The sequence below is a fragment of the Sapajus apella genome, unplaced genomic scaffold (assembly GCF_009761245.1).
Source record: "Sapajus apella isolate SASKATOON/1434 unplaced genomic scaffold, GSC_monkey_1.0 scaffold4, whole genome shotgun sequence".
NCBI lineage: Eukaryota > Metazoa > Chordata > Mammalia > Primates > Cebidae > Sapajus > Sapajus apella.
This window is the reverse complement of record NW_022436944.1, coordinates 16,942,664-16,955,153: the sequence shown is the minus strand read 5'-3', so window position 1 is coordinate 16,955,153 and position 12,490 is coordinate 16,942,664. Positions and strand designations below refer to the sequence as shown.

Here is a 12,490-nt window from a genome sequence, read left to right as displayed (position 1 = left end):
AAGATAATAAAATGAGTCATCCAGACAAAAACAGATACTTGGTATTTGTCGTCTGTGTTCTACAGGTAATTCTTTTAGAGGAAAACTTTTTAAAGCAAAAATGTGTTTCAGTAACGTACCATACTGTGTCATTTCCACTGTGTACCAACAGCGCATCCCTACCCCTCCTCCTTTTCTCTCTTTTCCTGCTCTCCAGCCAGAGAACCTGATTTAACTATCTGATCATTCAGCAGAGCCCAGCAGTCTGGGCAGTGGTCTGACTCTGCTGGTCTCATGGCACTGAGTCAGCAGTTTTCATTTGGGCTATTCTTTATCCAGGCGGCCAATCAGTGCTCTACTTTTCATTCCCCAAGTGAACAGTGGCTGAGTAGGGGATTTTGGAGTTTCTGTGGCTCATTTTATAGGGTAGAACTGATTAACTTTATAAATCCTTTTATTATGGGACATGAGACATGTACAAATACAGAAGTATATAATAACACCCATTTACTGTTCAGCAGCTTTAACCATTAACTCACAGTCACTCTTGTTTCTACCCCTTATCCTCCCTGTCTCCCCCCAACCTATGAAATTGTATCCTTTCATAGTGGATTACTTTTTCAGTACGGAATAATCTTTTCTTTTACTTCATGAAGAAGTAATCTTTTCTTATACTTCATTTTATTGGTAGCTAAGTATTTCAAGATAACATTTTAAATATTTCAACATTAAAAAACCAGCTTTATTGATAGAATTGACATACTGTATAATTCATCCATTTAAAGTCTATAGTCAATGTTTTTTATCGTGTTCACAGAGTTGTGAAGCTATTACCACATTTTAGAACGTTTGCATCACCCCTAAAAAGACCCCATGCCCATGAACAGCCACTCCCCATTTCCCTTCACTAGCTGCAGGCAACCACTAACCTACTTTCTGTGTAGATTTGCCTATTCTGGCCATTTTATATAAATGGAATTATACAATATGTGGTCCTTTGAAACTGGCTTTTTCAGTTAGCGTATGTTTTCAGGGTACATCCATGTGGCAGCGTACTTCCTTTACTCGTAGGGCCGAATAGAATTCCATTGTATGCATACACCACCTTTTATTTATCCAGGTATCAGTTGATGGATATTGGATTGTTTTCTTTTTTGGTTATAATGAACATTCTGCTACGAACATTTGTTTACAGGTCTTTGTGTGGACATGTGTTATTTCTCTTAGATATACAGGCTAGTTGTCCTGGGTATGTGTAGCTTACTGGGTTATGTGATGACATTATATTTAACCTTTTGTGGAACTGTCAAACTGTTTTCCACATACTACAGTTATCATTTTACATTCCCACAAGGAACACCTGAGGATTTCAGTTTCTCTACATCCTTGTCAATACTTGTTATTATCTATTTTTTTTTTATAGTAGCTGTCCTAGTGGTATTTCATTGTGGTTTTGATTTGCATTTCTCTAGTGGCTAATGATGTTGAGCATCTTAAATGTGCTTATTGGCCATTTGTTCTTTTTTATCTTTGGAGAAATGTCTGTTTAAATCCTTTGCCTATTTTTGAACTGGGTTGTCTTTTTATTATTGAGTTTAATTGTTCGTCATGTATTCTAGATCCAACTCCCTTATATGCAATTTGAAAACATTCTCTCCCAATTGGTTCATTATCTTTTTACTCTGTCAATGGGATCTTTGACCAAAAAAGTATTTTAACAACAGAAAATGTAAGAAAAATGGTGGAAAATCTTTCAGTCATTCTTACTGAGGGTTCAGTAATGGTGTATGTAATTACTGACATATACTGACATTTTTTGTTTTGTATTTTTTCTCTCATTCAGTCTTCACCAGCGTCAGGCTGGTTAAATCCTCTATGTCCTGCAGCTTTGAGAAGCAGGCTGTTCCCACTCAGAAAAAGATACTATTGTACTTATAGTGTAAAGAAGAATTTCTAAGGAAATGAGTTTGTCTATTGAGCCATCACCTCTGACTTAAAGGGCTGTATCAGGTGGATCACCTTAAAGATTTGCTCCTTAGTCTCTGGACTTTGTTGGAGTTTTTAAAAAACAATCTCTGTTGCATTTCATTTGACATAGTGAATTCTTACTGGTTTTGATGATGGAAAAGGAAGTTGCGAGGAAAACGAGCCTTTACAAAGTTACAGGTTTTTTCATATATGCTTATACAAAAGCCCATACATACACATACATTTACAAGGAAATTTATTGAAAAAGAATGGAAAGTCCAGTGTTGGCATGGCCCATTTTTAGCCTGTTGATAAACAGGTGCATCTAATTAGCTATATTAATGACAGTGTATTAGAGAAGGAATTTGGCATTTTCACTATTGTCATGTTTGAAACTTTTTAGGTATGCAGTGGTGAGTTTAAACTGCAAAAGAAAGAAATCTGTATCAAGAAAGAAAGAGACAGAGTAATTGGGAAGGAACTTGATTTGGTAGTTATTTTGGGAGGACCTTATGGTATATGAATTGAAATCAATACTTAGGTATTGTCTACATGCAAGGTATAGTTTTATGGGGAAGGAAGATGGAGGAAATTGTGATGTCAGAGAAGAGAGACAAAGCCCTGCTAGGTGATGAAGTGGCATTCAGAGAGTAGAGGAAACTCAATGTTAGAATACAAGCAAGTAGAGAAGGTACAGACATTCTTCAGAGGTACTATGGGTTCAGTTCCAGACTGCTACAGTAAAGTGAATATTGCAGTAAAGTGAATTGCATGAATATTTTGGTTTCCCAGTGCATATAAAAGTTATGCTGACACTGTATTATAGTCGAAGTATGCAATCGCATATGTCAAAAAAAGTAACATCATAGTTAAGTAATACTTCATCCCTAAAATTGCTTACAGTCATCTGAGCCTTCATTGAGTTGTAACCTTTTAGCTAGTTGAAGGTTTTGCCTCAGTGTTGATGGCTGCTGACTGATCTAGGTGGTGGCTGCTGAAAGTTGGGGTGGTTGTAGCAATTTAAGTCTTAAAGTAAGACAGTAATGAAGTTTGCCACATTCATTGACTCTTCATTTTATGAAAGAATTCTGTGTAGCATGTGATGCTATTTGGTAACATTTTACAAAATTGCAGTCAATCCTCTCAAACCCTGCTACTGTTTTATCAATGAAGTTTATGGAATATTCTAAATCATTTATTGTCATTTCAACAGTGTTTAAAGCATCTTCCCCAGTAGATTCCATCTCAAGAAACCGCTTTGTTTGCTCATTTATAAGAAGCAACTCTTCATCCTTAGTTTTACTGTCAGGCTGCAGCATTTCAGTCCCATCTTCAGGCTCCACTTCTAATTCTAGTTCTCTTGCTGTTTCCACCACATCTGTTGCTGTCTCCTCCACTGAAGTCTTGAACCTCTCAAACTCATCCATGAAGATTGGAATCAACTTCTTCCAAACTCCTGTTGAAGTCAATATTTGACCCCCTGGCACATGAATCACAAGTGTTCTTAATGGGATCTAGAATGGTGAATCCTTTCCAGAAGGTTTTCAATTCACTGTGCCCAGATCCATCAGAGGAATCACTATCTATGGCAACTATGGCCTAGTGAAATATATTTCTTAAATAATAAGATTTGAAAGTCAAAATTACTTGATCATGGGCCACAGAATGGATGTCATGTTAACAGGCATGAAAACAACATTGATCTCCTTGTACATCTCTGTCAGAGTTCTTGGGTAACCGGATGCATTGTCATAGAGCAGTAATGTTTGAAAGGTATCTCTTTTTTTTCTGAGCAGTAGATCTCAATAGTAGGCTTAAAAATATTCAGTAAGCCATACTGTAAACAAATGTGCTGTCATCTAGGCTTTGTTGTTTTGTTTATAGAGAACAGACTGATTAGATTTTGCATACTTCTTAAAGGCCTTAGGCATTTCCAAATGGTAATTAGCCTCGGATTTTAGCTTAGTCATCAGCCACATCAGCCCCAAACAAGAGAGTCAGCCTGTGTTTTAAGGCCAGGCCTTGACTTCTCATTTCTAGCTATGAAGGTCCTAGATGGCATCTTCTTCCAGCAGAAAGCTGTTTTGTCTAACTTGAAAATCTGTTGTTCACTGTAGTCACCTTCGTCAATGATCCCAGCTAGATCTGGATAACTTGCTGCAGCTTCTACGTCAGCATTGCTGCTTCACCTTATACTTTAATATTGTGCAATGGCTTCTTTGCGTAAACTGCATGTACTAGCTCCTGCTAGCTTCCAACTTTTCTTCTGCAGCTTCTTCTCTTAGCCTTCCTAGAATTGAAGAGAGTTGAGGCCTTTCCCTGCATTAGGCTTTTGCCTACACAGCATGTTGTGGCTGGTTTGATTTTCTGTCAGACCACTGAAACTTGTTCCATATCAGCAATAAAGTTGTTTTGCTTTCTTATCTTTTGTGTGTCTGCTGAAGTAGCACTTTTAATTTCCTTCAAGACAGTTTCCTTTGTATCCACAACTTGGCTGTTGGGCATAAGAGACCTTGGTTTTGGCATGTTTTGGCTTTTAACATGCTCTCTTCACTGAGCTTAATCATTTCTAGATTTTGATTTACAGTGAGATGTGTGACTCTTCCTTTCGCTTGAACGTTTAAAGGCCATTGTAGGTTCATTCATTGGCCTAATTTCAATATTGTATTTCAGGAAAGAGGGAGGCCTGAGGTGGAGTGGGGAGAGAGAGAGATGTTTGACAGAGACAGGTTGATGGAACACACACAACATTTCTCTATTAAGTTTTCTGTCTTACATGGGAGTGGTTTGTGGCACCTCAAGACATTTATAATAGTCACTCAAAGATCACTGATTACAGATCACCATGACAGATATAATAATCATGGAAAAGTTTGAAACATTGAGAGAATTACCAAAATGTAACACCGGGTCATGATGTGAGCATATGCTGTTGGGAAAATGGTGCTACAAACCTTCGATTTGTGAGAAAGAAATGCAGTATCTACAAAGCACAGGAAGGCAGAGTGTAATAAAATGAAGTCCGCCTGTATTTTAGGTAGATTAAGCACTGCAAACATGAGAGAGGAAGCAACTGGAGCTAGTATAGTGAGAAATGGTAGTGTTTGAAATGATTTTCATTCCTAGCTAAGGAGTTTGGCCTTAATTCATTAAGAATTGTGGACCCATTGAAGGTTTTGTTTTTTTTTGTTTTTGTTTTTGGTTTTTTTGGAGACAGGGTCTTACTCAGTTGCCCAGGCTGGAGTGCAGCGGAGCAGTCTGGTTCATTGCAGCTTTTATCTTCTGGGCTCAAGTGGTCCTTTGATTTCAGCTGCTGAGCAGTTGGGATTACGGCTGTGTGCTACCATGCCTGGCTAATATTGTTTATTTTTTTTGCAACAACGATGTCTCACAATGTTGCCCAAGCCAGTCTTGAACGCCTGGGCTCAAGCAATCGTCCTGCCTCAGCCTCCCGAACTGTTTGAGATTACAAGTGTGATCCACCACCCAGCCCAACAAAGGTCCGGAATAGTGAAACTGACATTGATTCCATAAATACTGACCCAGAGCATTGCCTGGATTATATTAATCGTGGGGCGTTAACTCAGCTGAGGCAGAGGTGGGATCTGACATTAGTAATGGGAGGTGCTGTCCATTGATACTCAAGGTCTGTCAGTTTCCTTTCTAGTTACCTTTTCATCCTGATGGTGATAATAGCTACCAATGCTTTTGCATTGCATGCTTCATGCTAAGTGACTCATAGTGACTCTGAGGTATATGTATATTATTAATCCCTATCTTTCAAATCAGGAGAATGAGATTTAGCAGAGGCAAATCCCTTGCTCCGGGTTGCACAACTAATACGTGGCAGATCTTAGATTTGGACCCCAGGACCACCCTGTTTCAAAGTCCATTCTGCTAATAGCACTAAATACTGCCCTGTCCTACCTCTCTGATGGTGTAACCCTGCTAGTGACCTTTGTGAGCCCTGCTGCATTTGGCGTGCTCTGTATTTGCCTCCATGGTGGGTGCTCCTCCTCTGCTGAGCTCCCAGTTCTCTTTTTAATACTGCAGGTGTCCCAGGACTGGGAGGAGCTGCTTGTTTGTAATGTGGCACATCTCTGCTGTCATCCATTATATGTTTATAATTTACGTGTTTTCATATACTAGGGCGAGACACTGTTTTTGTACTACTAACACAAAGCACTCAGTGTACTACTGGTTTAGCTGTGCATCGGTGACGAAGATTACAGTGCCAATACTTCTAAAATGGTAGGGTGGACTGCATGACCTCTGAAACTCCTTCCAGGTCAGCCTTCTGTTCCTAGGGTTAGGCATTAACAAAGACGGAATAGTGGTTCCAGGATTCTGGATGCTATGGAGAGTATGGTCCAAAAAAGCTGTCATTCTTTTCAATCCTGACCCCTGACACAACTCTCAGTAACATTGATGATCATAAACTTTCTGATTATCTGGCTTCATGGACATGAAGTTCTATTTAACATCAACAACTACACATGTATTCATATCATCTGCATTGCCTGAATTTAGAACTGCTCCACTTTCAGAGTAGCTTCCATAGTCACTTTCTTTGTATTTTCTACCTCTGAACATTCCCTGCCCCTCCATCCTTGCTATGATCTTTATCCATTTGTTTTCTTTTCTTTTTTGAGACAGAGTCTTGCTCTGTCTCCCAGGCTGGAGTGAAGTGGGGCCATCTCTGCTCACCACAACCTTCGCTTCCCGGGTTCAAACATTTCTCCTGCCTCAGCCTCCTGAGTAGCTGTGATTACAGACCCCTACCATTACACCTAATTTTTATATTTTTAAGAAGATGGGGTTTCACCATGTTGGCCAGACTGGTCTCGAACTCCTGACCTCCGGTGATCCACCCGCCTCGGCCTCCCAAAGTGCTAGGATTACAGGGGTGAGCCACTGCACCTAGCCTTCTGTTTTCTTTTTTTATCATCTGAAGCTGGGGCTCTACTTCAGACTAATTAAATTAGAAACTGATGGGGTGGGGCCTAAGGCACTGGTATTTGTTAAAAGTTCTGGTCACCATTCTGCTGTGCACTCAGGGCTGAAAGCTGAGTTGAAAGTAGGCCCATCTGGCCGCTGTCCACTCATTGATGCCCTTTCATTACCATTCCCTAGTTGTGAATAATTATCAACATCATTAATAATTATTAAGGAGCGCAGTACTAGTCACCATGTGTTATTTTCTATTTTTAATTTTTTTTTGTTTTTGAGACAGTCTCGTTCTGTCACCAGAGGCCAGGCTGGAGTGCAGTGGCACGATCTTGGCTCACTGTAACCTCCACCTCCCAGGTTCAAGCAATTCTCCTGCCTCAGCCTCCTGAGTAGTTGGAACTACAGGTGTGTGCCGCTTCGCCCAGCTAATTTTTGTGTTTTTTAGTAGAGATGGGGTTTCACCATGTTGGCCAGGATGGTCTCGATCTCTTGACCTTGTGATCCGCCAGCCTCGGCCTCCCAAAGTGCTGGGATTACAGGCGTGAGCCACTGTGCCCGGCTTCTATTTTTAATTTTTAATGGCAGTTTTGCCAATCCTTATCCTCTCAAATGTGTTATGTCCCAGAGCCCTAAATCTGTCTGATTGATATGAGAACTTTAAGTCCATTAAGTACACTTAAAGCATGGGGTTAAAAGGCTTTATTTATGGACTCCCAAAAGGAGTTCAGATTGTGGAATAGTATATTCAGAAACATTTTTTAAAAAGATATGCGTATGTTTATTAAAACATTCATGCATACTTAGAGTAAAAAGATAGATGTATGTTGAAATATTTCATGATTTTGGATGATGGCATTACAGATGGTTTTTCTTTTCATGTCTACAGTATACATTTTCTATAACGAACCTGTATTTCTCGTATATTCAAAAAAAACTTAAGAAGATATACACTAGACAAAATAGGTGTGTATGAATGTGTGTGTTATTAATATTTTTAGCTCTTGAGGCTAAAATATTCAGTGGGGATATTGAGAATAGTGCCATACTGAGAGTGAGTTAATAGCAAGGCTTGGCATACAAAAGCTAGGATTTGGATCCTTGTTATTTTTGTTTTTGCTTATTATAGCTAAGCTAAACTTGTCTCATCTGATGGTTGGTATTTTGTTTTGTTGAACAAGTGAGTGTCATGAGACTGTTAGTCCATAACAGGGCAGAAGAACTCGATGACATAGATAGTGCACTGTTTTTAATGCCAGTGGACTAACTTTGTGATCTGTTATCGGTGCTTTCAGAAAAGCTATTAAACTGGGAACAGAATGTCGACCCAGTATCTGTTCATCTTTGGGCATTGGCTTGTTACCGAAGTTTAACAACTCCAGCGTGCATTTAAATTTTAATTTAAAATAAGACACAATTAAAATAAGTGGTTTAGTTGAAAACTTAACAGTAGTTATCTCTGTGTTCTGTTAAATAATTTTAAATATTTAAAAAGTAAAAACAAAGCACTCAATGACTAACAGAGGTTTACTTTCTACTCTTTTGTCAAAATAAAAGGTGGAAGAACTTATTGCCAAATAATGAGAAAACAGCATTGTGTGGTAATGTTTCAGTAGGGTGGTTTCTTCTGAAATGCTGTTTGCTAATCCTTGGGGAAATTTGGCTGTGAGCATGCAATTATTACATTTTTATCCACAGAATGGGCTAAAGTTGGCATCACATCCCTCTTGGTTGCCAGAGGCAACACACTGATATAATTTGTGCCCCTATGGCAGACATTTTTGAATAATTTTAGTGATTTTTTTTTTTTTCCTGATGCTACTTTGGTTGTTTCCTTTCCAGTATCCTACTGTTTGTTGCTCCCCACCCTCTCTGACTTCACCCTCCCTGGGTTTTGAGGCTCTTGGTGTTGGTTGAGGAGGGTAGAATAATTGAAGGTCCAGATGATTGCCAGGAGGAAGCCATGCGGGTGTTCCTGACACATCCTGGGGCAATGCGGGTTGGAATGCTTTCATGGTCCAGCTGCAGTGAAAGAATGTCTGTACTCTTAAAGACTGACAAAAACAAAACAAATCTTAATTAGGCATATTTGAAATTCAACATGGAGCCTGAAAAATGGACCCTAATAGAGCTGCTTTTGGGGGCTTTTGAATTCTTTTGCTGTAGGATTTGAGAATCCTTCAGGCTTCCCCTTCACCTTTCTGTCCTGCTTTGCGCCCCCCGCCCTTTTTTTTTTTTTGGTATACTAACTGATGTTTAACCAGGAGGATCACCAGGTGGACCTAATTCGAGAGTGAACATCTATTCTTCTAGGTTAAGAGTCACGGAAGCACAAGGGTAGAGCTGCCACAGGGCAGGCCATCTCACACTAGCATGCATTCTAAAAGGACTTTGGGGTGGGCATCCTTTTCGGAGCACTGCTTGTACAGGCACAAACCATTTTTAGGGAGCAGATGTTTGTTTTGTCAATACACCCTCGAGATAATCAGAAAGGGGAAGAAAAAGTGTAATTCTTACACCCATTGTGTCTAGAAACTCATGTTTTTCTTCTTTTTTAAATGCAGAGTGGACGCAGATATCTACCAGATATCTTCGAGAGCAGTTGGCTAAGATTTCTGACTTTTACCACATGGCCTCCAGCTCTGGTGATGGCCCTGTCCCTGTGCCACCAGAGGTGGAGCAAGCCATGAAGCAGTGGGAATACAACGAAAAGCTAGCATTTCACATGTTCCAGGTAACCTTTCGAAGACATGCAGAATTGTGTGCCATGCTTTTAAGAAGAGAGCAAATTCCTTATAGTTCGGTATTCTGGGGTTGAATCGTATTTTTATACCAACCAATATGTTCAAAGAAAGCAGTCTGACATTTCTCACATTGAATTGTATTCAGGGTAATACATCTGCCCTGGGATGACAGCTCATTATACATATTGATCTCCAGCTTTCAATCATGTCAACTCTTTGAGTTCTATTAATTACTTTGTAATTGGACTATTAAATGTAATCCTTCTAAACCTTTTATTTTGCAAGATTGGATATATTTATTCAAAAACACCTTTGTGCTGATGCCTTCTGTGGTAGCAGACCTCCTTTAGACCCAAGTTGTTCCAGAGAAAGGTCATCTTAATTCAGCTGCAGCTGAAAATGCAAAACGGGGTCGCAGTGGGGGTGGGGGTGGGGTGGGGTGGGGGTGGGGTGGGGTGGGGTGGGGTGGGTAGGGGCGTGGAGGTGTGACTGACTCTCACCCAGACAAACTGATGTAAATAATATTGCCCACAAGAGGGAGCTTGGGCTGATAATTGCCTTTTCCGTGATAAGGTAGGAGAGATGAATTCAGTTCATGTCTTCTTATTAGCAGAGATTTTAGTACCTGTTACCTTGATTAAAGAGGGAGGGGACATGTGGTTTCTAAGTTTTCCCTTTAGAACCTTTATTATAATTTTCAGGCTCTTCTAAGAGCTCAACATAGGATAAAATAAGGTCTTTTTGAGATGTTAATATTGTTAGTTTTTAAGTCAGTAAAAACAAATCCTAGTTCCATTTAGAAGAGGGACTACTTCAGTGACTGTCCTGAGCTTTTATGACTTTTACTGAGCTCAGAATTTAATCTGCATCTTGGAAAAAGTATCTCTCAGCATGCTTAATATATTTGGAAGAATTATATATTAGGAGTATTGAAATTATTAGTATTTTTTAATAGAAAGCAGTTAGGTCCTAAAGGAATGACTATAATTGAAATAGCAATGTTAAATTTTAAAAGTTCATTATATTTCAGTTTGCCATATTCTGAAATGTGAAACAGACCCTAATTCATACACATGAAGACAAATATATGCAGCAACAAGGGCATGGGTATATAAACAAAGCATCTACAGGATGGACTGTTGTTTATGAAGATCCTTTTTTTTTTTTTTTTTTTTTTTTAAATCTTGAATTTACCATCTCTTATACCTTAATGGAAAATTCCATTTTGTCTCTTTTTAAAAAAACATGTTAATGAACTTTAAATTGACAAATAAAAACTGTACATATATTTATTATTTTAGAACTGACTTTACTGTTATTAAAATTTTAAATTGTGCTTTTTTGTGACTTTTTAACTGTTTTTGACTCTAAACATTTAAAAAAATTAGAAATTAGCAGGAAGTATACCTTGATGTCATGTCAATGTGGCCTCACTGTAAACCTTGAAATACTCCAAGCTATAATTTATCAGTGTAATATAATCCCGTGACTCCTTAATAACCATTACAGTGGGACACTGGATACCTAACAGTTGCTAGGAAAAAGGTAAAATTTCGTATGATCTACTAAGTTTGTTACCGGATTGACCATAAAAGTATGTGTCTTTCCCAGATTTCTATCTCAAAGATTCTTTTATTCTGCGAATTATAATACAAAACTATAATAGGATATTAAATCTATATATGCATAGAATGTCATAAAATAGTGTGTATGTCTGTATATATGTGTGTATGTATATGAAGGCAGTAGACAAAAGATGCTTGTAGTGCTTATATCAAGATTAGTGGTCTCACTAGGAGCTATGTCACCCCTGTGGCGCATTTTGGAAATTGTTGGGGGTATTATTTTTTTTTATTGTAGTCGTGATGAAATGCTTATACATTATTTTATCATAAGCTCCTTTCATTTCTGGTATTAGGTCATTATATTGATTTTTAAGCTTATATTTTATAGATAGGTGATAGTATCTGACACTGATTTTGGGATAAAGAAGCTATTAAGGGGGCATTGGATCTGATGGGATTTTCAAACTTTTGTTAAGATGATGGTGTGAGCAGTGCTTATCTTCTTTATAATTGTCACTGATATCCAAGTTTCCTTATATCAGCATGAGTTCGTACTCCCCCAAAATCTAGCCAGGAGCTTGACACACCCTGCGGGTGTGAAAGCTTCTGAATTTTTTTTGTTGTTGTTGTTGGAATTAATTTTTCTCAATTTTGAGCAGATTACTGAAAAACAAAACTATGCAAAACAGATTAGTTCTTTGATTTGTTTAGAATTTGGACTGTGATCATTGAGACTGTGTTTAACAACAGCAACAAAAAAGTAGTAAAATTTGACTTAAGCATAAGAACGACAGTGCATTTTTGTCTTTAATGTTATTAATGTAATTTTTCTTTGTTCATTTAAGGAAGGAATGCTAGAAAAACATGAATATTTGACATGGATCCTGGATGTTTTAGAAAAAATCAGACCAATGGATGATGATCTTCTTAAACTTTTGTTACCACTAATGCTGCAGGTATAGTACATGTCCCCTTGATGCAGTTGGTTTTGTGAGCAAGAAATGAATCTGATAAGAATGATTAGGTAAGTGGAGGAGGAAAAAGAAAAAAAAAATCCTGTTGAAATGGAAGGAAAAAATGTCTTTGATGCTACAACATATGAAGTGTTAAAGGCTTTAATAAGTTTTATCCATCATTTGTATTAACCATGTTCATAGTTTTTATCTATGTGTCCTAAGTTTTAAGTAATTTTACCCACATTGATTTCTCCCATCACTGAGCAAAGCAACCGACTTTAAAAATACTGTCTCCCTGTAATAACACAGATTTCTGTGAAAACAAAACAAA

General features: G+C 38.2%; 1 protein-coding gene across 7 annotated transcripts in view; it reads left to right on the top strand.

Annotated features, from left to right (window-relative positions):
- MED12L (mediator complex subunit 12L) overlaps positions 1 to 12,490 on the top strand; it is a 363,897-nt gene that overhangs the window by 65,301 nt on the left and 286,106 nt on the right. For all 7 annotated transcript variants that reach the window (XM_032263096.1, XM_032263069.1, XM_032263086.1 and 4 more), the window contains exons 6-7: positions 9,459 to 9,628; positions 12,049 to 12,159. In XM_032263096.1, the coding sequence (XP_032118987.1) occupies positions 9,459 to 9,628; positions 12,049 to 12,159 (281 nt within the window). The remainder of the gene's footprint in view (positions 1 to 9,458; positions 9,629 to 12,048; positions 12,160 to 12,490) is intronic.